The sequence below is a fragment of the Sciurus carolinensis genome, chromosome 1 (genome assembly GCF_902686445.1).
Source record: "Sciurus carolinensis chromosome 1, mSciCar1.2, whole genome shotgun sequence".
Taxonomy (NCBI): Eukaryota; Metazoa; Chordata; class Mammalia; order Rodentia; family Sciuridae; genus Sciurus; species Sciurus carolinensis.
Window position 1 is genome coordinate 208,127,045 of NC_062213.1, and position 23,732 is coordinate 208,150,776.

Genomic DNA, 23,732 nt, shown 5'->3' on the forward strand with positions numbered 1-23,732 from the left:
CTTTGGTGTTGAAATTCCCACAATCGTCATGTCGCCACCTAATCACCCAGACCAGCAGAGCGGCTGCCTCTGTTCCCTTGTGGAAGATGACGGGGCCCAGGAGGGGCCGGCCTTCATGCAGGGCCGCCGCGCACACCTCTGGGCCCCCTGCTCCCGAGGCACTGAGGCCACGCGCCGGGCAGACGTCCCCACACACACCCCTCTTACAAGCCCGCCTTCCTCCAGAGCTCGGGAGCAGGAGAAGAAGCAGGAGACTGAGTCCCGCCAGGTCCTGAAGCAGCGCATGGACGCCGTGCTGGCTCTGAAGAGCAGCATCACCGCCAACCGGGTAGGCACGGCCCACCCCGGCCCTCGGGTGCTGGCACCAGCTTCGGGGGCAGGGGCATCCAGCAGAAGAGAGCAGCCTGACCCTGTCCTTAGGGCCTCGTCCCCTCTCATGGGAAGAGAGGCCAGGGCCCAGGGCAGCAGCAGGCCGTGCCTAGGGCAGAGTTGGGGTCAGGCCAGGAGGGGCGTGGGGAAGGGGGATCAGAGGCCAGAGCGCCCAGGGGAGGGGCGTGCCTGCTCCAGGGCCCTGGGGCTGCGTTCTGGGTGGGGGACATGTGGGCACGGGTCAGGGACGGGCCTGCCGGGGTGGGCCTGGGCTGTGGCCTCAGAGCACCCTGCTTCCAGGAGACACTGCGCAAGATCCAGGCCTGGGGCCGGGCCCGGGCAGCGCTGGCTGAGCAGAAGGCCAGCGCCGAGAAGGAGGCCATCCTGGCCCAGGGTGGGGACGCCTTCAAGCACCTTTTCCACCACCGCCGGCGCCAGCACTTGGAGGCCCAGAGGCGGTGAGGGCGGGGAGCCACCCCTGCGGGCGCCGCCCAGTGCAGGCCGACACAGGCGTGGGGACAGGGCTCGGGCCCCACCCACCTCGATGGGACCCTCTCCTGCCAGCCCGCCAGCCCCTGCCAAGACCCCCTCTGCGCCTCCCCATGCCCGTGGAGGTCTCTGGGAGCACCCGGGCCCCAGGGCCCCTCCTCCTGGGGTGCTGCCTGTCGTCCTGCTCGGGGTCCTGGATCTGGGGTTTCTGAGGAGGCGTCCCCTGCTGCCCCCCATTGCACACAAAGCCCCAGTAACTTCCCTGCAAATGTCTTTTTCGGGCCTCTGCCTCCTCCTTCCCCTTCCCCCCACGGACCCTTTCTTCCCCGTCCCTGACCCCAGCTGGCTGCTGCTCAGGATCTGCCTGCTGTGCCCCTGGTCCTCTCTGTCGCATCGGGGAGCTGGGTGCCATGGAGCCCCGCGGTGGCACACTGAGTTCTGCAGTCTCCCCTGGGCCTTTGTCGCCGCCCCCGCCTGCCTCGGCTGGTTCTTGGGCAATGCCCCTCAGGAGCCTCGAGCGGAGACTGGTCCTGCCCTGCTCTGTGCCCCAGCTGATGGCCTGGGAGCCTGGGCAGGGCAGCTCAGGAGGACTAGGCCTATAGTGGGGACTGCTAGAGGGGCCCCGGCAGGACAGAACTGGATACAGCAGGGCTGGCGTTCAAGTCCTGGGTCTCCAGCATGGCAGCCTCTGGGCCCCATCAGCTCACACCCCATAAAGCCCAGCAGCTCACTGAGACCAGGATGTCTGACCCCAGAGCCCTGCTGGACTGGACCTGAGCCCCTTGGAAGCGGCCAGCAAGGGCCAAGCCAAGCCACACTGGGCCCGCATGGCTGTCCAGGCGAGCAGGGCTGTCCTGGCTCCTGGCTGAGAGGCCCCTCCCACAGGACCTTCCAGGAGGAGCAGCAACTCCGGAAGCAGGAGATCGTAGGTCGGATTTTGAAAGAGGAGGCTGAGGAGGAAAGCCGGAAGAAGAAACAGCTGCGCCCGGCCAGAGCTGCAGTTGGACGCACTCTGAGAGACAAGACCTGGAACTACATCGCCAACATCTGCACAGGGAAGATGGCCACCATGGCCACCAGTCTCCCACTGGTGAGCACGACACTGCTGCTCTCAGGGCGCTGCACACCTGCCAGAGCCGCAGCTGGAAGGGCCCGGGACCGGGTGTGGAGGAGGACGTGGAGGGCCCAGGGCCACAGCCTCTGCCTGCCCAGGGGAACGGGCCGCCCCTCTGAGGTCTCACCTAAGAGGCAGCCACGGTCTGGCCCGAGAGCAGCCCACTGCCCCTGCTTGCTCTTTCGCCCACACCCAGGGCCTGCTTGGCACCAGGGGGCAGTGAGGCAGCCACCCTCAGTTGGGGGTTTATTTCTAGTTCACCCTCCCTGAGGGTGAGGGTAGGTGGGCCCTCCCAAACCCACCAGGCCTCTGTGGGAAGCCCGCTGTCACCACAGAGCCAGAGCGGCGCAGGGGCCGAGTGGACCGTGAGCGGGGCTGGGGGTGGGGTTCAGACATCCATCCATCCCAGCGTCTTCCCATAAAAGGAATCTTGCGAGGACTCTGCTGAGTACTGCAGAAAAGTATTTAGTACTGTGCAAAGAGGTGTAAGCTGCATCTCAGAGAGAAAAGTAGAGCTGTGTGCCGTCTCCTCCCGGCGGAGGGAGCTGTGCAGGCCTGCTCCCGTGGGCTTCCTCCCGCCTGCTGCAGGCCCCTCCGTGTGGCCTCTGAGTGTGCCTTGCTGCATCCTGCCTACAGGAGGCGGAGGCAGCACATCCCGAGACCTCTCTGCTCCTGAAAGTCATCTCCAGTGAGTCTGTGCAGGGGGACCCTGGGACCACCAGTGGAGAGGAAGAAACACTGGCTGAGCCCGAGATCCCTGGGCTTTGGCAGGAAGACTGTGCACATTACCAGGTAACACTGCTTGGCAGGGGCTTATGGGGACTGCCTCTGACTCTAAGGCCTCTCCCTGCTGCCCCTGCCCATCTCTGGCTCCTTCCTGTACCAAGCACTTCCCAGCACCACCCTCCTCCAAACCTCAAGGGCTTCTTCCTCCTTCCCCAAGGAGCCGGCATGGGCATGATGGTCCCTACTCCCCACTCAGCCCAGCTGCCTACCCCAGGGGCCTGAGTGCTCAGCCCTGCCCTGCTGCCTGTGGTTAGGAGGGGTGGGGGCTGGGAGGCTGAGGAACAGTCCTGTGTCACTGGCCACCATAGGGAAGCATATCTAAAGGAAGGCCTGAGTGCACGTGGCTGGTGACCCCTACAAAGACCCTGCCCAGAGAGCTGGTCCTCTGGATTGCAAGGTGATGCCCCAGCTTGTGACAGCCACAAGTGTGACTCTGTTCCTTGGGAAGGTGCTGCCCACCGCCCAGCTCCTGTCAACATGGGCTGCCTTCAGTCAGGGCAAAACCACTTTGTCCTGCGGACTCTGGGGAAGCCCCGACAAGACAGGCCTTGCTATAGCCGTGCCACTCTGGACCCAGTGGGCAGAGGTGGGGCGGGCAAGTTTCAAGCAGGTGGCTTGCCACCGCCAAGGCCAAGGCACGTGCCGTCCCATGAGCTGAGCTGAGCTTAGCCAAGGCCCTGAGCAGATTCCTCACCAGGCAGAACAGAAAGAATCCAGGGCCATCTTGGATTTCAGCTCTGCTGCTAATGTCAGAGTCAGCCTTCCCGGCACCGACTCTGCCCCTGGAGAAAGTTGCTTCCTGCAGAACTTCCCAAAAACTGGCTCTCGTGCTGCAAACTGGAACCCCACCACTTGACCCCGTCATTCCCTGAAGACGTCCTGCCTGAGTCTGCAAGCTGCTTTCCTTCCTCGCTCTTTGCTCTTTCCCGAAGCACAAACCCTGAAGCAGGGAGCTCCTCCTCTGTGGCGCGGGGTGTTGGGTGCTCGCCAGCAGCCCTGGGCTTGGCCCTGCCTCGAACCACAAGGGTCTCGTCTCTGTTGCCCAAGGAACTCAAGGAGGATGTGGGCCGAAAGCCCGTGGGCGGCACCAAGATGGACAAGGACATCCTGGCACGCACGGTAGCGCAGCTACGCAGCAGAGTGATCCACAAGCAGGTGGTGTCAGGGCGGGAGTTCAAAGGCCGCCCCTTCAACAGCAAGCCCCAGCTGGTCCACTTCAAGGTAAGCCGGCGGGGGCACCAGGCCAGGCACTAGCCCTCCACGGCCAGCCTCCCAGTGTCTGTGCCCGGACCTTGGGAACTCAGAGGCACCTGCAGGCAGTGTGGACCACAGTGCTGCCCCTGTGGCAAGGAGCCTGAATGTGGCTCCTTGGCAGATTCTGACTTCACATGAGGAGGCCCCCAGGAGTCCAGCACCAATGTCCTGCTGGCCAAGGTCAGCAGGTGCAGGGAGCAGGCGAGGCCAAGGTGGCTGACCTGAGCCTCCCTCCTCTTCCTCCCTGCGGCCTCTGTGAGCCACATCTGCTGAGGCTGGCAAGACACCAGTGGGCAGGACCCACGTCCACCCATTCTCAGCTGAGGGAGGCCTGGGGAGCCTCCCTGGCCCGGCCACCCCTGTGAGCTGCCTTAAGGCTCACAGATGGCTCCCCAGTGCCCTTGAGGCTGCGGCCCAGATGGGTTTTGGGAAACTACAAGAAGGAGAGAAGAGGGGACTAACCTCCACGGCCTAACTCTAGGACTTCGAGGTGGGCGAAGTGTACAAGAAGAAGATTACGCTGGTGAACGCTACCTACACCATCAACTACTGCTCGCTGGTGGGAGTGGACGAGAGCCTGCGGGACTTCGTCCACATCGGGTGAGCTGCCCGTCCTCCTGTGTCCCACGGCCTGATGCTGGTACCTGCTCAGCAGGCCAGGCAGAGTGTGGACTCTCCTTCCTGGGACCGTGCTGCCCTGTCTTCCCTCCTGCTCTGCACCTGCCCTCGCTCCCTTCCAGCTCCCAGGCGCCTCCTTGCTGCCTCCTGGCTCCCCGCTCCACCTGTGCTGCTCCTGCGGCTCAGCCTGTCCTCCGCTCTCAGCTTCTGGCCTTGGCTTTGCTCTCTCCGCTGTTTCCTCCCCAACCTCTTCCAGGCTGTGAGAGCAGGTTGAAGGCCCAGAATGGCTCTAGGATTCACAGTGCACCCAGGTGCAGTGATGCCTGTGATCCCTCTGACTGGGGAGGCTGAGGCGAGAGGACCATAAGTTAGAGGCCAGCCTCAGCGACTTAGCAGAGAGGCCCTGTCTCAAAAAAAATAAATAAATAAAAAGGACCACAATGTGGCTTGGTGGCAAAGCACCCCTGGGGTTCAGTCCCCCAAACTATAAAACAGTATCATAGAGTCTGAGGGTGCTGCGTCCACTGGTGTGTGGTGTGCGATCTCTGACGTGGGGCTCTGGCATAGGGGCCCTAACTCTCCCCCTCTGCCAGGCTGCGGGGCCCCTGGTCTCCCTGACAGCCCCTCCCGTGAGGAGTGCTGGCCGCGGGGGCTCCGGCCGTTCTCCCATGGGACTCTTCTCTTCAGGGAGCTGAGCGGTGGCTGTGGACCTTGGTCCCTTCTCTCCTTCCCGTAGTTTCCCGAAGCCTCACTGTCTGCTCAGTGGCCTGGAGGGCGCGGCCGTGGGGTCTCTTTTTTTTAAGATGTTGGTGGACCTTTATTTCATCCACGTGTTTCTATGTGGTGCTGAGAATCGAACCCAGTGCCTCACGCATGCAGGCAAGCGCTCCGCAGCTGAGCCCCAGCCCCAGCCCCGGGCTCTCTGCTCAGTCCGGCTGCAGGCCCAGGCTCTCTGTGGCTTTGCCTGTGGCTCGCTCCCACTGGCCTGCGTGGTCCCTGGAGGCGCATGCACAGCCCGGCCCGGGTGGTGGCTCTTGGGCTGCCCTGCTCCTGACGGATCTCTGCTCGTGTCCATTGCTGTGCGGCTGTGGTCCTCTCCTGGGCTCCTGCAGGACTGCAGGTCTGGCCTCCGCTTCCCAGACACCTCTGCTTCTCAGCCTGAGCCCAGGCAGCGCTGTGCACCTGCTGCACCTCCAGCCGGCCCCCACTCCGATCCCACGCTCTGCCTCCTGGGGCACACCGGTGTCCTGTCCCATCTGGCCGGCTGCTGAGGTTGCCGACTGCGTGTCTCCTCCCTAAACACGCCCGGCTCCTCCAGGCGAGCTGGGTTCCTGACGGCCTCCTTCTCCTCAGTCCGTGTGTGCCGCTCCCTCCAACCATTTTCACTAAACCTGATGTGGTGATGTATTCTCACTTTTATCTCTGCCGTGCCGGGGAGGGAACCCAGGCCTCGTGCTTGCTGCACTGCACCCGGCCCCCAAGTCTCCCCAGGCCCTGCTCAGGCTTTGGTGGGTGGAGTCCCTGCTTCCTCCCCGTCAGAACGGGCCGGGGTTTCCTTCTGCCTGGCACCAGGGGGACACTCCGGCCAGGGACTGGAGTGCATTAAACTTTCAGTTTGTGCCATTTGTAAACCCCGAGCACCATGAGAGAGGCCCTGTGTGAGGCACACCCAGGGACCCTCCCTCGCCCAGGGCCCAGCCACACAGACCCAGCCCTGCGGGTCCCTCTGCCACAGGGCTGTTCCCCTGGCCTGCTTGTGCCACGACACCCCCCACCCACACATGGGCTTTAAAACCTGACACGGTGGTCCCGGGCCCTCAGGGGAGTCAGGGCCCTGCTCACCCGCAGCAACCCCTTCCCTGGAGAGCTGGCCCTGGGGACTGGCCTCTCTCGCTCACTCGCTGGACAGGCTGAACCATTACTTGGGCATCTCCTGTCTGCTGGGACCTGGGGCAGCTGGGTAGCAGCTCAGGGAGGGAGAGACCCAGGAGGCCTGACCACCATGTGCCCTGGATCATTGTGTTGGCAGCTTTGACCCCCCTGGGCCCATGTCAGCCGGGATGTCCTGTGAAGTGCTGGTCACCTTCAAGCCCATGGTGAGTCACAGTGCCACACAGGGCTGCTGTTTTCACTTTCATCTAAAACCATTCATGTCATCCTGAAAGGCCAGGCAGAATCGAAGCACTGTCCCCTGGCATGTCCCTGCGTGCTCTGCCATGGCCGCCCCTCCCGAGACGTGTTCTGGGCCCTGCCCGCCCCTGCTTGGCGGCTGGCAGGCAGGTGCTGCCGTGACACAGCCTACAGTGGTTTCTGTGTCTGGGTTGTCTTATTTTTCAGATAAATAAAGATCTGGAAGGAAGCATCTCCTTCTTGGCTCAGACAGGCAGCTTTTCTGTTCCTCTGAAATGTTCAACAAAGAAATGTTCCGTAAGTTCCCGGCTGTCCGCTGGCACTTCTCGGGTTCCTGACTGGAGGACTGCATCCTGGGAGTGAAGGTCCAGAGGGACATGGGCTCAGGTCCGCCCAGGCAAGCCCACGTCCAGGCCCCTCCAGCCACATGCATGTCCTCTCTTGCAACCTCCTTGCCCTGAATGAGGGAGCCATTGGTTTGGCTTTCCTAAAGCTGGTCTCAGGTGCCCCAAATTGTCGTGACCCGAACACAGATCTGCGGCTTCTGGGGTAGGCATGTCCCTGGGCTACACAGCCCTGGCTGTCCTGCCTGGAGCCCCTTGGGGAGGAAGGGCCAGGCTCCCCATGGCCCCTTGGGGCTGCAGATGACAGGCCGGTGAGAACTTGTTTTAGGGGCCATTGGTCCCCTGGGCTGTGTCCTCCACAAGTGCCTGCCCCCTTGTGCTGGGCAACCTGCTGGCCCAGAGCAGCTTACTGTGGGGTCCTTTGGCAGCTGTCCCTTGACAAGGAGCTCATCAACTTTGGCAGCTATGTGGTGGGTGAGACCACATCCCGCACCATCACACTGACCAACGTCGGGGGCCTCGGCACAAAGTTCAAGGTTCTTCCAGCTTCCGAGGCCTGTGAGATGGACGAAGAACCCTCGCCCCTCCTGAACATAGTGAGTGGGCTGTTGCTGCTGACCAGCAGTGTGGCCACCAGGGCAGGGCAGGATCTCCACCTGAACACAGCCCACACGTGCGAAAGTGGCCTGTGAGACCGGCATGTCATCAGGGACCTGGAAGGTGGGACAGCAGCCAGGAGCAGGCCACCCTCCCGCATCACCCACGCCCAGACTCCAGGGGGTGCGGCCGGAAGCATGAGGCGGACCTTTGTCTCCCAGGAGGGCCGTGTAGGGGCCAGCACAGCTCTGGGCATCACGGCCACACGGGAAACAACCTGGCTGTGCCCAGGGCCCAGGGGTCAACAGAGGGGCAGGCAGCCCTGTGCTTTAACTCTGAGTCCTGAAAGGTTCCTGCGGGAAGCCATGGGCTCCTGCCCCTCAGTGCTGCCTACCACAGGGGTCTCAGCAAAGCCCTGGGAAGGGTCTCACCCAGGGGAGGACAGAACCAACAGGGCAGCTGCGGCGTGGGCCGGGCATACAGGAGATAGGGCTCTGGGGACAGTGCTTGCTCTGGGCAGGTAGGGGAGGAGTTTTCCGGGGCCCCTCTGGGCATCCAGGAGTTCTGCACTAGCCAGTGGGGAGGAAGGAGGATCCTCTGGCCTGGGCTGAGGCAGAGCCAGCCCTGGACAGGCGGCCTGGCAGGGTGGAAAGGGGCCCGACGCGGCAGCTCAGAGACGGGATCCAAGGTGGGACAGGAGGAGCTGGCCTGGCTAGCCCTCCCCTGGGCCAGCCACCGCTGTGCCCGAGACCCAAAGGGGCAGAACAGGACCCGCAGACAGTGCCACCCAGCCCAGAGGCAGCGCGTCCTCACCCGGGTCCCCAGTGGCAGGGGTGTCTGGGAGCCCAAGAGGAAAGGTGGCAAAGGTGTGGGTTCCCTTTTAGAGCAGCCTGCTCACCTCCGAAGACAAGAGTGCCTGTGAGAAGGGTCTGGCCAGCGTCTCTGAGCAGCAGCTCGAAGGCAAGACCTCCCTGCTGGACACCCAGAGCCGGAAGGAGCTGGAGAGGATGGAGGGTGAGCTGCCTGCCGGTGGCCGGCACCCCACCTCAGGCTCCTCCCTGCCCGGACTCCAGGCTGCCCAGGCATGCCGAGGCAAGGACAGTGTGCACACAGAGCCCTCGAGAGCCGCAATCCCAGGGCCACTCTGAACTCTGGGTGCAGGCGGGCGGGGGCGCGGGGAGAGGGCCGAGAGTGCAAAGGCGTAGAGTGGAACCCAGGCTTCGATTTTAAGTGGTAGTCAATAGAAAATATTCATATGTTCATATCGACACTGGCTTGGAGGTGGGTGGAAATTCGTACCCAACTGGAAATGACGGAGACGGACAAGAGCGCACAGGAGCCAGTGCCGCGGCCTCATCCCCGTGGGACAGAGGGTCCCTGTGGCTGGGGGCCGTCGGTGTCCTATCCCCTGCAGAAGTGCAGACAGCACACGCGAGGTGCTGGAGACGCGTCAGTGTCCCTGGCACTGACCTGGGGAGGGCAGCGGCCCCCAGGCCTGGCTCTCACCCCTGTGCCGCTGGTACTGCTGCCGTCACCTTCCTGCTGCTCTTTGGGGCCAGTGATGACTGACTTCCTGGCTCCAGCCCTCCTGGGAACAGGAGGCCACCGCGCCCCGTGCACCCACGGACATGGCTCAGGGCACGCTGGGAGGCCCCACGGCGTGGGCTGCTGGGCCCAGCACCCCCGCTCCCCACGTCTCTGCAACCCGGGCGTGGCCGTGTTCCACCCACGTCCAGGGTGCCTCGGCTGCGCCTTTGATAGCTCTTTCAAGTTTTCTCAAAGTGGGTGAGCTGGTTACCACCACGTGTGGCTGTGCTGTCCAGTGTGGCTCTCACTAGCCACATCTGCTGTTGAAATCAATCCATCTTCAGTGTAGAAATCCAGTTCCTCCTGTGTTCACACAAGTCACGTTTCCAGTGCTCAGTGGTAACAAGGGGCCAGTGCTGTATTGGGCAGCCCAGAAATCCTGCTGGATAGCAAAGTCCAGGCCCTAGAGTGTCCTGCCGTAAGGCCCACATAGGAGGTCTGGCCAGGTCTGCTGTCCAGGTCATCTGGGCTCCTGGTGACCACCTGGATCACTCGTTCCCATCAAGCCTGTTTCTTCAGCATGAAAACCTTGCCTGTGGCTCCTCCTCCTTCTCCCTGTGGGGAGCTGACTTCTTCCAGTTTGCTCCTAGGAGTTGCTCTCGCACCCTGGATGCAGCCTCTACGATGCCTTTCCTTAAAACCAAGTCTACGGTTCCCAGACATATCAACCATGCCTTGTGAGCGTGTGCAAGTGGGGTTTCCTTGTCTCAAAGTCACAGAGGCACATGACACAGCCCTGAAGTCCTGGGCCAGGGTCCAGCCGTGGAGGCAGGGGTGCGGACGCAGGCTTCTCCGTGTGGATGGCCACTTTTCCTGAATGCACGTTGGCAGGACTTTGCTCCACCCATGGGACTGATCGGTACCAAAGGGCATGGCCACATCCGGCCCTGTCCTGCTCAGCTGACCAGCTGCCCCTCAGCAAGCCACCCTGACTGAGCTGGGGAAACCTGTGTTCTGTGTTTCAGGAGAGTTGCTCCAGATAGTTTAGGGTCTTTGCATTTCAATATAAGTCTTGGAATCAGTTTCTTGGTTTCTAAAAAAAAAAAAAAAAAAACACCCAGTGCCTCCGTGGCCACGTGGAGCTGATCTGCCAGTCCACCTGGGAGCCCCTTCTTGCAGACAGCCCGCATCGCAAGCCTGGTTCTCTCCTCATCACTAGTAGTTCTCCACCAGTTCTCGGTGTCGAGGTCTCATAGATCTGGGGTCTGTTCTTACTTTTTCCAGAGCAGTTATGGATGCTTGAATTGGTTTCTACTTTCCTGTTTTGCCTTCCAGAACAAGAGGGCACCTCTGCGACTGGGGGCTTGGCCACGTTTCCCAGCGAGGAGCAGGCGGAGATCACACTGGGGGAGGTCAGCCGCCCACCCTGCTCAGACCCTGGCTGAGCCCCAGCTGACCCCCACCCTTGGGCCCTCCACCTGGTCAGAGGCAGGCTGGAATTCCAACCCCCAGGAACCTTGTGGTCTCAGTGAGTGCAGTGCCCACCCCTCACCAGGACTGGGCAGCACCAGGGCAGCAGGGTGGGTTGCTGGGTGCAGAGGACGCTGGCAGCAGGCCCTCCCTGGCTGGAGTAGGTGAATGCAGGAGCCGGAGGGAGCCAGAGGCCAGGAGGCAGGCTGCCTCTGCCCACAGCAGGGCCCCATGGCAACAAGTGCTCACAGGAAGGGCCAGGCTGAGGGTCTGTGGACCCTAGTGGCCCCCAGTCACGGTCCCACTACTCTCCTCCTATGACGTGGCTGCTGTCCCCACAGGTCAGTGGAAGGTGCCCTGATAAAACCATGGTGCCTGCTGACCCAGTGGCACCTCTCTTTCCACACAGACAACGGAGGGGGAAATTGGCCCTTTTAGCTCCGTCAGAGTGCCCGTCGTGTTCACCCCGGTCATCCCAGGGGAGGTCCAGACCGAGTTCAAGGTCATGTTCAAGAATCCCAAGTGCCCAACGGTGAGTACCCCTCTGCCCCGGGTGCACACAGCCCAGCTGGGAGCGCCTCCCCCTCAGCCGTGGGAGCTGCCCTTGTCCCTTGGATTGCGTGCTGGTCGCACGATTGGTTGGCACCCAAGCCAATACACACTTGTAGCATGCCACACGCGCACACACGGCCCTCTTTCCGTTTCTCTCTCTCACTACTTTCTCGTACTGGGGATTGAACCCGGGGTGCCCTTCCACTGACCTGCTCTTCTTATCCAGGCTCCCCAGATCTCAGGAGTCAGAGTCTGGGGAGGAAGTGGCAGGTGGGGAAACAATTGTCTCCACTCCTTCCAGGGCTGCTGCAAGACTTCTGAGCTCTTCTGTAGCTACCAGTTTGTATTAGGGATAAAATCTTTATATGTAATGGGTAAAATTTTTACATTTTTCTGTATAGTGCATTACTGTGTAATGAAAAGTTAGGTTTTGCTTTTTTGAAGTGCTAGGGACTGACCCCAGGGCCTCATGCATGCTAGGCAAGCTCTCTACCACTGAGTCACATCCCAATCTTTTTCAAATTTTAATACAGGATCTCAGTTGCACAGGCTGAACTCGTACTTCGATCCTCCGGCCTCAGCCGCCTGCATAGCTGGGATTACAGGAGTATGCCCCTGTGCCTGGTTCTATTCTGTTTTTAAGTTTGAAATTTTTGTTAATAAAAATAATTTTAAGGGGGCTGAGGAGATAGCTCAGTAGTTAGAGTGCTTACCTTGTAAGCATAAGGCCCTGGGTTCAATCCCCAGCACCCCCCCAAAAATAATAATAATAATAATAATTTTAAAGTATAATGACATGAAAAGTGCCTCAGAACTCTGAAATGTGGCTTGTGTCATTATTGACCTCCCAGTATTTATTATTCCAGTTACAAAAAGTCAACCTAGGGCTGGGGCTGCCGCTCAGTGGTAGAGCCCTTGCCTCGCATGCGTGAGGCACTGGGTTCAATCCTCAGCACCATGTAAAAGTAAATAGACACTGTGTCCATCTACAAGTGAAAAATTTTTAAAAAGTCAACCCACTGAATTTTCTTGCCAACCTTTCTTAACACTGGCTGCTCTGCAGGGAAGGACTCACTGGTGAGTCACGTGTCCAAATTCAGCTGTATTTCAGAGCCAAGGGCGTGGCCATCGATGTGCCGGTCTGGGTGCCCAAGCCCAACCTGGACCTGAAGATCTGCATGTACGACCGTCTCTACCAGGACTCTGTCCCCATCCACACGCGGTGAGCCCCCTGGTGGCCAGCAGGAGAGCTGCATTGGGGGGCCAGCTAGAGCTGGTGCCAAGGAGTCCCTGGGAAGGCCAAGGCCGGGATCCTGAGCATCTGGGAAGTCCCAGTGTCATGGGGGTCAGCACCGTGGGAGGCAGGAGGGCCAGACAGATCTGAAGATGGAAGAAGGGCCTGGACAGCGAGCTCCCCCCAGAGCTGCAGAAGCACCTGGCCTGCCCACACCTTTCTGAACTTCTGAACTCCAGGCTGCTATGTGACTTTAAGCCCCTGAGTTTGCAGTAAGCAACTGCAGGCACCAGGCAAGGATCTCAGTGCCCTCGGGGACACAGCGTAGTGGTGACAGTGAGCACAGGAGAGGACCTGAGAAGAGCCCGAGTGTGGTCTGCAGCCCTTGGCCACCAGCCAGATTCAGCAGAAATCTCCTGAAGGGCAACTGGGGTGGAGAAGTGGGCCAGCCCTAAGCTTCACAGATGTCTGGCTCCAGCACCTCTGCTGTCAGCGCCCGGGCAGGGGCAGGGCATGCCGGCACTAAAACCAGGTGTCACCCACAGGCACCCACCGCCTGAGACTGGGCACCTGCCCCGCCCGGCTCTGGTCTCGCTCCATGACCGGCAGCGGCACTGCCAGTCGCAGAGAAAGCTGTTCCCGTGAGGGGGTCGGGGGCAGAAAGGGCCCTGGGGGCCGGGGTTGGACGGCTTGCCTCAGGGTGGCAGGCACTTCCTGGCCACCTGGGCCAGGAAGCTTTTATGTGGGTGGGGACTGGGGACTGAACCCAGCGGCGCTTTACCACTGAGCAACATCCCCAGCCCTTTCTATTTTTTTATTTTGAGACAGGGACTAAGTGACTGAGCTGAGCTTAAACTTGCGATCCTCCTGTCTCAGCCTCCCGAGTTGCTGGGGTTACAAGCATGCACCACCATACCCAGCCATTTAGTGATTTTTTTTTTTTAAAGTCTAACATCAGTCATTTAGTTCTGTTTAATGTGGTGGGTCTTACCTGCATGGGTGTAGAAAAGGTATTAATCCATGAGGACCCCTTGCCATAGTGCCCAAGGACCAGCCCCGGGCAGCATAGGGAAATGGTGGAGCTGACTGGCGCCCAAGAGGGGAAGGCACAGCCCCTGAGCACCAAGTCTCCTCTCTCCACGCAGGCCGGGTGCCCAGTGGTAGGAGCACAGGGGCCCTGGCCAGCGGTGTCGGTGGGCCACGTTTCGGGGCACACCCTTGGGGGCTGCTCAGAGGCAGATTGGTAATGGGTAGGAGCAGCCATCCAAAGGGCAAGGGAGGGCGCTGCTGGGGCATGACTTCTCCACCTCCATCTCTAGGGCCCGGTGGGCTCAGTTGTCAGGGTCAGGACTGGAGGAGGGTCTGGGAGACACTGGACACAGGACAGACAGGAGCATTCAAAGCATTCTGAAGAGGAACCAGAGGCTCTAAAAGGTTCTGGAACCATTGCCTACAAAACCCCCAGGCAGACCAGGTCCCTGGCCCTCCCTCCTCAGGCAGCTTTCCCTGCTTGACTGAGCAGTACTTCCTTTCCCAGGGACAAAGAGGACACCACAGGGGGCAAGCAGGGACTGTTTGCCACCAAAGGTGAGGCTGGCCACCATTGCTGCCTCTGAGAGACCCCAAGGGCAAGCAGGGGCTAGGAAGAGCCTCACAGTGGAAGAGGAGAGCCTGGCTTCCCCTGGCTGGTCCTAACTGGGGGCCTGGCCATCCAGAGCCTCCACAGTGCCCCGTACAGAGTGCTGGGCAGGAGGAGGCAGAGCCCACATTCCCGCCGATCCTCTGCCCCCGGCAGGAGGTCCCCCCAGAAAGCACTCCAGTCTCAGAGATCTGGGATCTGGGCACTCTTCCAGTTGCAGGAGCCATTTTTATTTCTAAGGGTTTCCAGAGCTGGAGTTATAGCTCAGTGGTAGAGCGCTTGCCTGGCACGTGAGGAGCAGGATGCCCCGTCAGGGGTGTGGCACTTGGCTGGAGGCAGAGGGGCCCCGGACGTGTCGCAGGCACCATGGCTGGAAAGACCTTGATGACTCAGAGTCAGGCACGCCTGGGGTCAGTCCTGTGACCCCTGATGGGTACCCTGTGACCTGCTGCAGATCCAAGGTGGCCCTGCGCCTCAAGTTCGAGGTGTGCAAGGAGCTTCGAGGCCACGTGGAGCTCCTGCCGGAGACGGGCTACATCCAGGCCCATTCGACCTACTCGGTGCAGCTCAAGTTCCTGCCCCGGTGAGCTCCGCTGCCAGCCACTGTCGCCGGGCACACATCACCAGGCATGTGCCGCCTGCCAGGGCAACATGGCCCAGCCTCCTGCACGGAGCCCACCTCAGCCGCAGAGGCAGCCGGCTCTTGGCGTGTGTGTTCCTTACAGTGGCCTGTTCCCTTTCTCCATGACTCCCCAAGTTCCAGGTCACCCGGTGTCTACCTCTGCCCTGGTTCTGGTCACCCCCAGGGTGTCTCCATTGCCCACTTGTCCCCACATCCTCCCTGTGCCAGGCCCTCCTTGGTGACCCCTTGTGAACACCAGGGACATCTGCCCAAGGGTGTGTTCCATCTGCCCCCCCCACCTCCGTGTGTCCTTGGCTTTTGCCTTTCACCAGGTGGACAGTGGATCCTTTGCTTCACCTTTGCTTTGAGGAAGAAGTGCTGTTTTTAACTCTGCCACTGGTCACCCCGGAGTGACCACTCAGCCCAGTGCCCGGGACCAGGATCTGGGAACAGGCTGTCAGAAGAGCTTGGCCCACAGAGTGGGATGTGTGGCTGGGGGCCTGGGTGGGAGCTGGGGGCAGCCTCCACGCCTGAGCTTCCAGGGAGGGGGCACTGTGGCGGCCCGTGGAGGCAGAGCTGCTGGGCCCTGGGGCGGCCCGTGGAGGCAGAGCTGCTGGGCAGTGGGGCCCGTGGAGGCAGAGCTGCTGGGCCCTGGGGTGGCCTGTGGAGGCAGAGCTGCTGGGCCCTGGGGCGGCCCGTGGAGGCAGAGCTGCTGGGCCCTGGGGCGGCCCGTGGAGGCAGAGCTGCTGGGCAGTGGGGCCCATGGAGGCAGAGCTGCTGGGCTTGCCAGAGGGAAAGTGCATGTTTTTCTTTCTTTCTTGTATTTCCCCCAGTATTTCTATAATGGTACTGATTTCTTTTTGTAATCAGAGAGCAAACCATTTTTTAAAATTTTTGTTTATTGAACCCACTTTACCACTGAGCTATAGCCCCCAGTCATATTTCAAGATAGGGCCTCTGTAAGCTTGCTGAGGCTGGCCTCAAACTGTCCTCCTGCCTCAGCTTCTTGAGCCTCTGGATGGTAGGAGTGCAATTCTGCACCTGCAAAAGCAAACTGTGTTTTAGACTGGCTCTCCAGGGGGCTGGGGAGATAGCTCGATCCCCAGCACCCCCCCCAAAAAAAATACAAACACTGGCTCCCCAAGGGGCCGTGCAGGACCCCTGTAGGTGGCGGACCCTCGAGTATCTTGAACGCGGCTCTGGAGTCACACGGCTCTGGAGTCTGCTTGTTCATCTAACCAGACCTGGTGTGGTGACCTCCCTGGAGCAGCTTGCTGCCTGTGGAGGACTCAGGCCCCAGCTGCACCTGCTGGCCACTGGTGCCGCGTGAGCTCGGAGGTCTGGTGCACCTGGATCCCCGTGGTGCGGCTCTGGCCGATGTCGAAGCCCCCATTGGCGCCAGCCTCCCTGCCGACCCCCAACAGGAGAGAGGTGCATGGCGTGCCCTTTCCTGCAGGCACTCCCTCCCAGAGGACGCTGGCAAGTACTTTGACAAGGAGAGCAGAGTTCTGGAGGCTCCGATGACCATCTGGGTGGCCGACCAGGTCTGTGCAGGGCGCTTCCTGGGAGGGCCACTTGCCCCTGGGGAAGGAGGCACTGCTGGGGGGGGCTGCACCCAGGCAGGCCCCCACAGCCGCCCCCTTGCTGCAGTGCCCATCCCTGCTTGCCCAGTGGAGAAGAGGGGGTGCTGGGGACACTCACCCCCCGTCCATGCCACAGATGAAGCCAGTGGGCTTCACCATTCAGGCCATCGTCACCACCTCGGACCTGGAGCTCAACCCCCAGGAGCTGGACTTCGGCTACTGCACCATCTACCAGGCCCTGAGGACGGAGATTGTGCTCTACAACCCCTCGCTCCTGCCCCAGGAGTTTGGGTTCGTGGGGCTCCCCAAGGTCTGCTGTGCTCAGGCCCCGACCCGCTCCCAGGCCCCAGCCACCTCCTGCTGGTGCACCATGGGGCTCCTGACCCTCGCCCTCCTGCCTTCTAGCGCTTTCCCTCCTGGGCTGCCCCCACGTCCACTGGCACACGTGCACACACACAGTGCATGCCCCCGCACACACACCTGCCACCCACCCTCTCACACCTACCTGCACGTGGCCCACGTCCCCCACACGGCCGGACTGGCACTGTTTCCACTGTGGAGTTGGTGTCTTCCCATTCCCAGTTTGTGGACATCCAGCCCAATGACGGGTTTGGGACGATCCTGCCGCTGGAGGCTCTGCAGCTGGATGTGATCTTCCAGCCCACCAAGGCCAAGGAGTACAGCTTCGAGCTGGTCTGCAAGTCTGAGGTGAACAGGTGAGCCTGCTGGCCAGGGACCCAGCCTGGAGAAGGAGGGACAGCTGTGAACGCACATCTCACGTGCAATTTTGACCTGCTTCATATGTTCATATTTTTCGATCAATTGGATACTAATAATGTAACTCTCTCTGCCTAGGGAGATTTTTTTTAACACTTAGAGCCTGTGGTCACAGGTTATAAAAATATATATTGAATAACACATTTTCGTCACAGACCAATACAACAAGATAATCAGTACCACCCTTTAAAGTATAAAAAAATACATGTAATCAGGGCTGGGACAAGGTTTACCTCAGAACACCTGCCTGGCATGCACTCGGCCCCAGGTCCAATCCCCAGCACCACGCGTGCGCACACACGCACATGCACACACACACACACACATACACACGCACACGCACACTATTGGGGAAACCAGGCACGGAGGCACCTGTAATCCCAGGGCCTCAGAAGACTGAGGCAAGAGGATGGCAAGTTCAAGGTCATCCTCAGCAACTGAGCAGGACCCCCATCTCAAAATAAAATGAAAAGGCTGGGGATGTAGCTCAGTGATCAGGCACCCCTGGGTTCAATCCCTGGTGCTGCAAAATAAATACGTAAATAAGTGCTGATGGGGTCAGAGCTGTGGCAACAGGAGTGACTGTGAACCTCCCGTGGTTGAAACAGGTGACTCTCAGGGGGCGTGGCAGTGCACACCTGTGACCCCAAAGACTCAGGAGGCTGCGGCAGGAAGGTTCCAAGTTCAAGACCAGCCTCAGCAACTTAGGGAGACCCTCAGAAACTTAGCAATATCTTGCATCAGAATAAAAAATCAGATAAAAAGGGCTGGGGACGGGCTGGGGATATGGCTCAGTTGGTAGAGTGCTTGCCTTGCAAACACAAGGCCCTGGGTTCAATCCCCAGTACAGAAGAAAAAAAAAATCACAAAAAAAAGGGCCGGTGTGTGGCTCTGTGGTGAAGCACCCCTGGGTCCAACCCCCAGTGCCCCCCCAAAATGCAAGTCTCTGTTCTTGTTCTTTAACGGAATGCAGGAATCAACTCACCATGATGTGCAGGACTCCCTGCTTCTACTTAGTGATTCATCAGTTTTGATTTTAAATGTCGATAAATATTTAAAATAATAGACCACAAACCACCTCCTTTGCAGCTACCTAAGCTTGTGATTAAAGTCTTAGCTATCCACCAAAGCCATGCGGGGCATTTTCAAAATATCAACAGGGTAGCCGGCAACTGTGCCCCTGGGCCCCTCGGGCACCACCACAGTGCCTGTCCTGGCCATCGGCCCGGCAGTGTGTCCCCCATGGCTGCCCCTGCGTGGCTGGCACTGCTCACACTGGTGACTTCCAGGTGCTTCAAGATGTCCTGCCGAGCCGTGGGTGTCCACCCCCCCCTGGAGCTGTCCCACTACCAGATCAAGTTTGCAGCCACTCCCTTGTATGACACTTCAGTGGCCCGGCTATATGTCCTCCACTCCCACCCGGCTGTGAGCTCCCTGCCCCACTCTGGGCCCCGCACTGACTCAGAGGAGGTCTCCCCCGTGGGAGCCACGACGTTTGAGTTTCTGCTGCCCTCGGACTCCCCCATCACCATCTCGCCCTTGGTGGGGACCGTGTTGCCAGGCAAGGTGAACAGGGGCTGCCCCAGTGGGCTCGGGCCTCCTGCGCATACCCCTGGGGTGCCTGGCTGGGCCACTCTGCAGCCACGGCAGGGCTGGGGAAGCCTCCACCTCCACAGGCACCTGTCTGGGAGCTGGAAGAAAGGTGGGCAGACCCTGAGACCAGCCGAGCAGGGACCTCACAGCGGATGGGGCGTGGGGAGCACGGGCTGCAGCCCACTTCCACCCAGGTGCTCTGCCTGGAGCCAGCAGGGCTTCTTCCAGTGGATGCAGCCCCGTGACATGCATCTCACTAAATTAGAAAATGCTACTTGGAAAAGGGTTCTCTGTTCAAGTGGATCCTGCAGCTGGTAGCTCTCTCCCTCTCCCTCTCTTCCTCTACCAACCTTTCTCCCTCTCCCTCTCCCTCTCCCTCTCTCTCTCTCCCATCCTGAGCATATGGGATGGTGTGGTCAGTGAGGCCTCCTGGACTCTGTCCTGGAGATGCCTTCTCTTGGGACTTAAGGCAGACAGGCAAATGGCACCAAAGTGGCGATGCGTTGGAAAAGCTGGTGCATGCAGGACACGAGCTAAGGGACAGCCACTCACCCTACACTCAGTGGCTGGCAAGGAAGTTTCATTTCTCACTTGAGCCTCATGGACAGTGGGTGAGGTCCTGGCCCATTCAGGGCCCTGCCCTCAGTGCCCATCCACATGGTGGAAGGCTGGACATCCCAGGCGGAAGCCTACCCCACTTTCTAGGGGCAGTGGTCAGGAAGGGCCTTCCTAGAAGGGGCACATCTCAAAGCAGGGACCTGGTGGGGGAGATCCAGGGCCAAGGGAAGAAGCGGGTGCCAAGGAGGGCAGTGCTAGGGCTTCCTATGCCCTCTGGGCTCTTGGAGCAGGGTGTAGTCTCTCCACAGAGATGCCTGGTCCAGGTGGCCTTCCGGCCTGTGCTGACCCATGCGCGGATCCACGAGGAAGCCCTCCAGATCCTGAACAAAGAAATCCAGGACAAACTGGTGCGTGGAGCATCAAGAGAAGAGGCCAGCTGGGCGGTCAGTGGGAAGGCAGACTTCTGGCACTGTCCCAAGAGGGACCTTGCAAGACTCCTCCTCCTCCTGAGAGCAGGACTGGAGGTGGGGCTCAGGACACCTGGAGGGCGGCCAGCGATCACAGGGCAGGACTGCATACCATGCAAGTGCAGGGGAGGCACAGAGGCTGCCTCAGGGAGGCAGCCCACCCACGGCCTCGTCCCAGGAGCAGACCCGTCCCTGCACACCGCACTCACCCTGGAGAGCTGCGCAGTCGCTGGCGCACAGGAGCCCCAGCTCTCTGCGAGCTGGCAGGGCAGCGAGGCTCCAGGGTCGGAACCCGGTTCACAGCCTCCTTGCCCTGTGTGCTGTGGTCCCATTGCAGATGAGCAGTCGGTGGGCATCCCGGGCGTCCAGTTGGCCTCACGGCCTGCACACCCTTGACCCCAACCTGCCTTTGGCCTCTCCTGGAGGCCATTCTTGGGCCCTGTTGGCTCCCAAGTTGAGCTGGTGGAGCCCACCACTCAGCAGTCAGCTGGGCCTGCGAGGCTGGCCCTAGAGCAGCTGGGAGCAGTGGGGGTCTGCGGACGTGGGCAGAGCGCCTGGGCAGCCCACAGTCAGTTGCTCACCCCCACAGTTCCGAAAGGACACCTTGAGCCAAAGGAAGGAGCTGTGGAGGCAGTCCCTCTCCGTGCTCCGCCTGCGGACCCGGGACCGCCTGCTGCGTGCCGTTGCGGCCTCCCACCCCCCACAGCAGCAGAAGCAGGAGCTCCGGGTCAGGTGGGCTAGGGGCTGCCCGGAGCACTGCTCCTGGGGCGCGGCTGGATGTCCAGGCCTGCTGGCTTCCAACACCAGTCCAGGGGTGCCCCTCCTGGGCACCTGCTGCCCTCCAAGCACATCCCCTCCATAGGCCGACTCCAGGCCCGAGCGGGAGGAGCTCCCAGGGGCCCCAGGAGGTGGGAAGGCCAGCTCCTCAGAGAACTGGGCAGCTACCAGCTGGGACCCAGAGTATCCCCAGTCGGCTGCCCCTTCCTTACCCCTGTGGCCTTCCCTGGAGAGGCCACTTTGAGCTCAGGGTCCTAGGAACAGGTGTGGCCTTGGGGATCCCCTCCATGGAACCAGGGGCACAGCCTGGAAGGGGCCTGCAGCTGGGGTCCACAGTGAGCAGGGGCCTCAGCACCCTTCCTTCATCTCCTTCCAGTTCCCATGATTACCAGATCGCTCAGGCTGCCCTGGCCAGAAATTTCCAGGGGAAGTTTGAAAAGTTTGTGGTCCCATGTGTCATGGCCAGTGGTGACGTCAAAGACAGGAAGGGATCAGAACCCCTGACCTTCAGGTGTGGGATGCTCAGCCAGGAAGGGGCATGGTTGGCTGCAAAATTGCTGCCCCTCTCAACTACTGACCAGATCTGGGGCAGAGGGGGGACCGGCTGCCCTGCTGTGCCCTCAGTGTGACCTTGCCTACCAGCCCCCATAACACCCTGTACCTGGAGCTGTGGTGTCCAGCGGTGGCTCCGTCTATCGTGGTGACATCTAACAAAGGCAAGACCACCTTTCACTTTGGCGATATTGCTGTAGGTGAGTCCTGACTGACCTGGACATCAGCGCCCCTCCTTCCCCTGTACCTCAGGGACCCAGGCCCTCCAAGCCATGCTCCACCTGAGGGACAGATGCTCCTTGGGCCCAGGACTGACAGGACTCTTCCTGGGGTTTCAGGACACCGCAGTATAAAGAAGGTCTCGCTCCAGAACATCTCGCCTGATGACCTGGCTGTATCCTCGTCCACCTGGTTCAGCAGCACTGGGGCAGGAGCAGGCCTGTGTGGGGCTGGGCAGGGCCAGGAGCAGTCAGAGACTCCCTCCTTGACGTGGGCCTCAGGTGGAGTTCTCGGTACTGAACCCCAACGGCCCCTTCTCCCTGCTGAACCCCTTCAGCAAGCTGTGCTCGGGGGAGACCCAGGTGCTGATGCTGTCCTTCTCTCCCCGCGAGAGCATCCTGGTGAGCGCCAGCCCCCAGGTCCTTGGAGCCCAGGGTCCTGGGAAGCAGGGGTGGCCCTGGGAGTCCCACGCTACAGCCCCGGGTGTCCAGCACTGCGGACACCACTGCACACGCAGGCCTAGCTGGAGCCACAGTCCGTGAGCGGCGTGCCCCCTGAGGCCCTCAGTGGCACGTCAGAGGTGGCAAGGGGCTCCAAGCTGTTTTGCAGGGGCGTGCCAGGCAGCAGCTGTTCAGCTGCCCACGTGCCTGGCAGACCGACGTCTGTTCCTTGCTAAGGGACCTGGTCTCCTTAGGCTCAAGAAACACTGGATGTCATCAGCGAAAAAGGCAACCTCACCCTGACCCTCACCGGCATGGGCGTGGCGTCCATGGTCACGTGCTCTATTGAAGGCAATGTGCTGAACATGGGCTACGTGCTTGCCAGAGAGTCCGTCTCCTCAAGTTTCAAGGTGAAGGGTCCTTCCAGGGGTCAGCCCTGTTTTTGGAAGGCTATCTCCAGCAGCTATCCTCTCTGCTGCCCTCTCTAGCAAGGGACATGGGGCCCTTGCTTCTGTGAAGGCTAAGGTTGCCCCTTCCTCTACCCTCTGCCTCACGGCCTTTGCTTGGAGCCCCCTTCCACCACTCTCCTGCTTTGCTACTGGACACAGGGTCCTTTTGAGTTCAATTCTAGAACCCATGAGGGGCAGGAAGTGTTTTTGGACCTCTGAGAAGAGGCCACACTGTGCGTGAGGGAGGTCCTGACTCCTGCTGTCCCTCTGTCTAAGGGACACCCCAGCCTTGGGCTCAAGCAGCCTGAGAAGGACCTCTGCTTCCCAGCCTGCTCAGGTGGGATCCTGGAAGCAGAGCCAGAGATAGAAATCATGTTCAGAGGGGGCACTCTCAGGAGGGCTGTGAGGTCAGGAAGGGACTGGGTGAGGATGTGGGTTCAGTTAAGAAGAGCTCTGCAGGACAGAGGGCAGCACAGAGCTGGCCACATCGCTGGACTGGGAAGCAGGCCACCAACATGGGACAGAGCTGAGGTGGGATGGAGTGGTACCTGAGCAGGCTGGGAAGCAGAGGTCCTTCTCAGGCTGCTTGAGCCCAAGGCTGGGGTGTCCTTGAGACAGAGGGACAGCAGGAGTCAGGGCCACCCTCATGCACAGGGAGCCCACGGGACAGTGTGGCCTCTTCTCAGAGGTCCAAAACACTGCCTCGAGGTGAGAGTTGTCACAGTTGGGGACATGGCCAGATGGAATTTGGAGGTGTTGCCACCTGATCCCCAGTGGGGTGCAGCTGCAGGTGACCAGATTACAGGCACCGACCACAGGGAGTGGACAGCCCAGGGTGGGCCAGTCAGTGACGCTGGCCTCCTGCAGCTGCAGAACGACTCCTCGCTCCCCATCAAGTTCTCCATGCGGCTGGAGAGCCTCTCCAGCACCCGGGCCCTGGCCCGGCAGCAGCTGCCTCAGTTCCTGGCCACACCCACCCGGAGGACAGACTTTGTCGGTGAGCGGGCAGGGCAGTGAGAGACGGGCCCGGGGTGCTGGGCCTGAAGGGCAGGAGGGCCGGGCAATGGGAGCAGGAATACAGGAATGACTGGACGGAGGGTGGCCAGTCGGGGAGCTCAGCAAGAGGGGAAGGGCGGGTGCAGAGGTGCCAGGGCCAGCCGACTGGGGACAGGTGGGAGAGGTGCTGAGGCTACAGGCAAAGTTCAAGCCGGTGCAGGGCCTGGGGGCCCAGGGGTGATGGCCACACCGCTGCCCTACCGACAGGCACACAGAACCACAATGGCCAGAGCGTGTTCAGTGTGCTCCCAGTGGAGGGTGTCATGGACCCCGGGAAGGAGCAGGACTGCACCGTGACCTTCAGCCCTGACCACGAGAGCCTCTACTTCTCTGACCGGCTCCAAGTGGTGCTCTTCGAAAAGGTGCAGCTGTGCCACCCAGGGACCACTCGCCCTCTCCCGGGCACCTGCCCCTCCCAGGCCAGGGCACCACACTGGGCTTGTCAGCTGGAGAGCCCAGAACCACTGGTCCTGTGGGGCCCACCCTGAGCCAGCCTCAGCCCCCTGCCTCAGAGCC

The 23,732-nt window shown here is 60.8% G+C and overlaps 1 protein-coding gene across 10 annotated transcripts in view; it reads left to right on the forward strand.

Annotated features, from left to right (window-relative positions):
• The window catches only part of Cfap74 (cilia and flagella associated protein 74), a 43,546-nt gene that overhangs the window by 17,098 nt on the left and 2,716 nt on the right, over positions 1–23,732 (forward strand). For 5 of the 10 annotated variants that reach the window (XR_007108382.1, XM_047550369.1, XM_047550332.1 and 2 more), the window contains exons 9-35: positions 226–328; positions 670–827; positions 1,744–1,948; positions 2,609–2,764; positions 3,806–3,979; positions 4,494–4,612; positions 6,660–6,726; positions 6,968–7,057; positions 7,533–7,700; positions 8,586–8,793; positions 10,564–10,640; positions 11,108–11,230; positions 12,351–12,472; positions 14,578–14,706; positions 16,202–16,289; positions 16,396–16,638; positions 16,911–17,044; positions 18,395–18,671; positions 19,565–19,663; positions 20,313–20,455; positions 20,877–21,011; positions 21,143–21,252; positions 21,391–21,446; positions 21,553–21,672; positions 21,966–22,121; positions 23,028–23,157; positions 23,424–23,578. Coding sequence is in view for 9 of the 10 variants with exons in the window: in XM_047550369.1 (XP_047406325.1) it covers positions 226–328; positions 670–827; positions 1,744–1,948; positions 2,609–2,764; positions 3,806–3,979; positions 4,494–4,612; positions 6,660–6,726; positions 6,968–7,057; positions 7,533–7,700; positions 8,586–8,793; positions 10,564–10,640; positions 11,108–11,230; positions 12,351–12,472; positions 14,578–14,706; positions 16,202–16,289; positions 16,396–16,638; positions 16,911–17,044; positions 18,395–18,671; positions 19,565–19,663; positions 20,313–20,455; positions 20,877–21,011; positions 21,143–21,252; positions 21,391–21,446; positions 21,553–21,672; positions 21,966–22,121; positions 23,028–23,157; positions 23,424–23,578 (3,745 nt within the window). In the remaining variant the exon portion in view is untranslated. Of the gene's footprint in view, positions 1–225; positions 329–669; positions 828–1,743; positions 1,949–2,608; positions 2,765–3,805; positions 3,980–4,493; positions 4,613–6,659; positions 6,727–6,967; positions 7,058–7,532; positions 7,701–8,585; positions 8,794–10,563; positions 10,641–11,107; positions 11,231–12,350; positions 12,473–14,577; positions 14,707–16,201; positions 16,290–16,395; positions 16,639–16,910; positions 17,045–18,394; positions 18,672–19,564; positions 19,664–20,312; positions 20,456–20,876; positions 21,012–21,142; positions 21,253–21,304; positions 21,447–21,552; positions 21,673–21,965; positions 22,122–23,027; positions 23,158–23,423; positions 23,579–23,732 lie in introns of those variants that run through there. The other 5 variants (XM_047550362.1, XM_047550341.1, XM_047550351.1 and 2 more) reach the window with 4 other exon arrangements.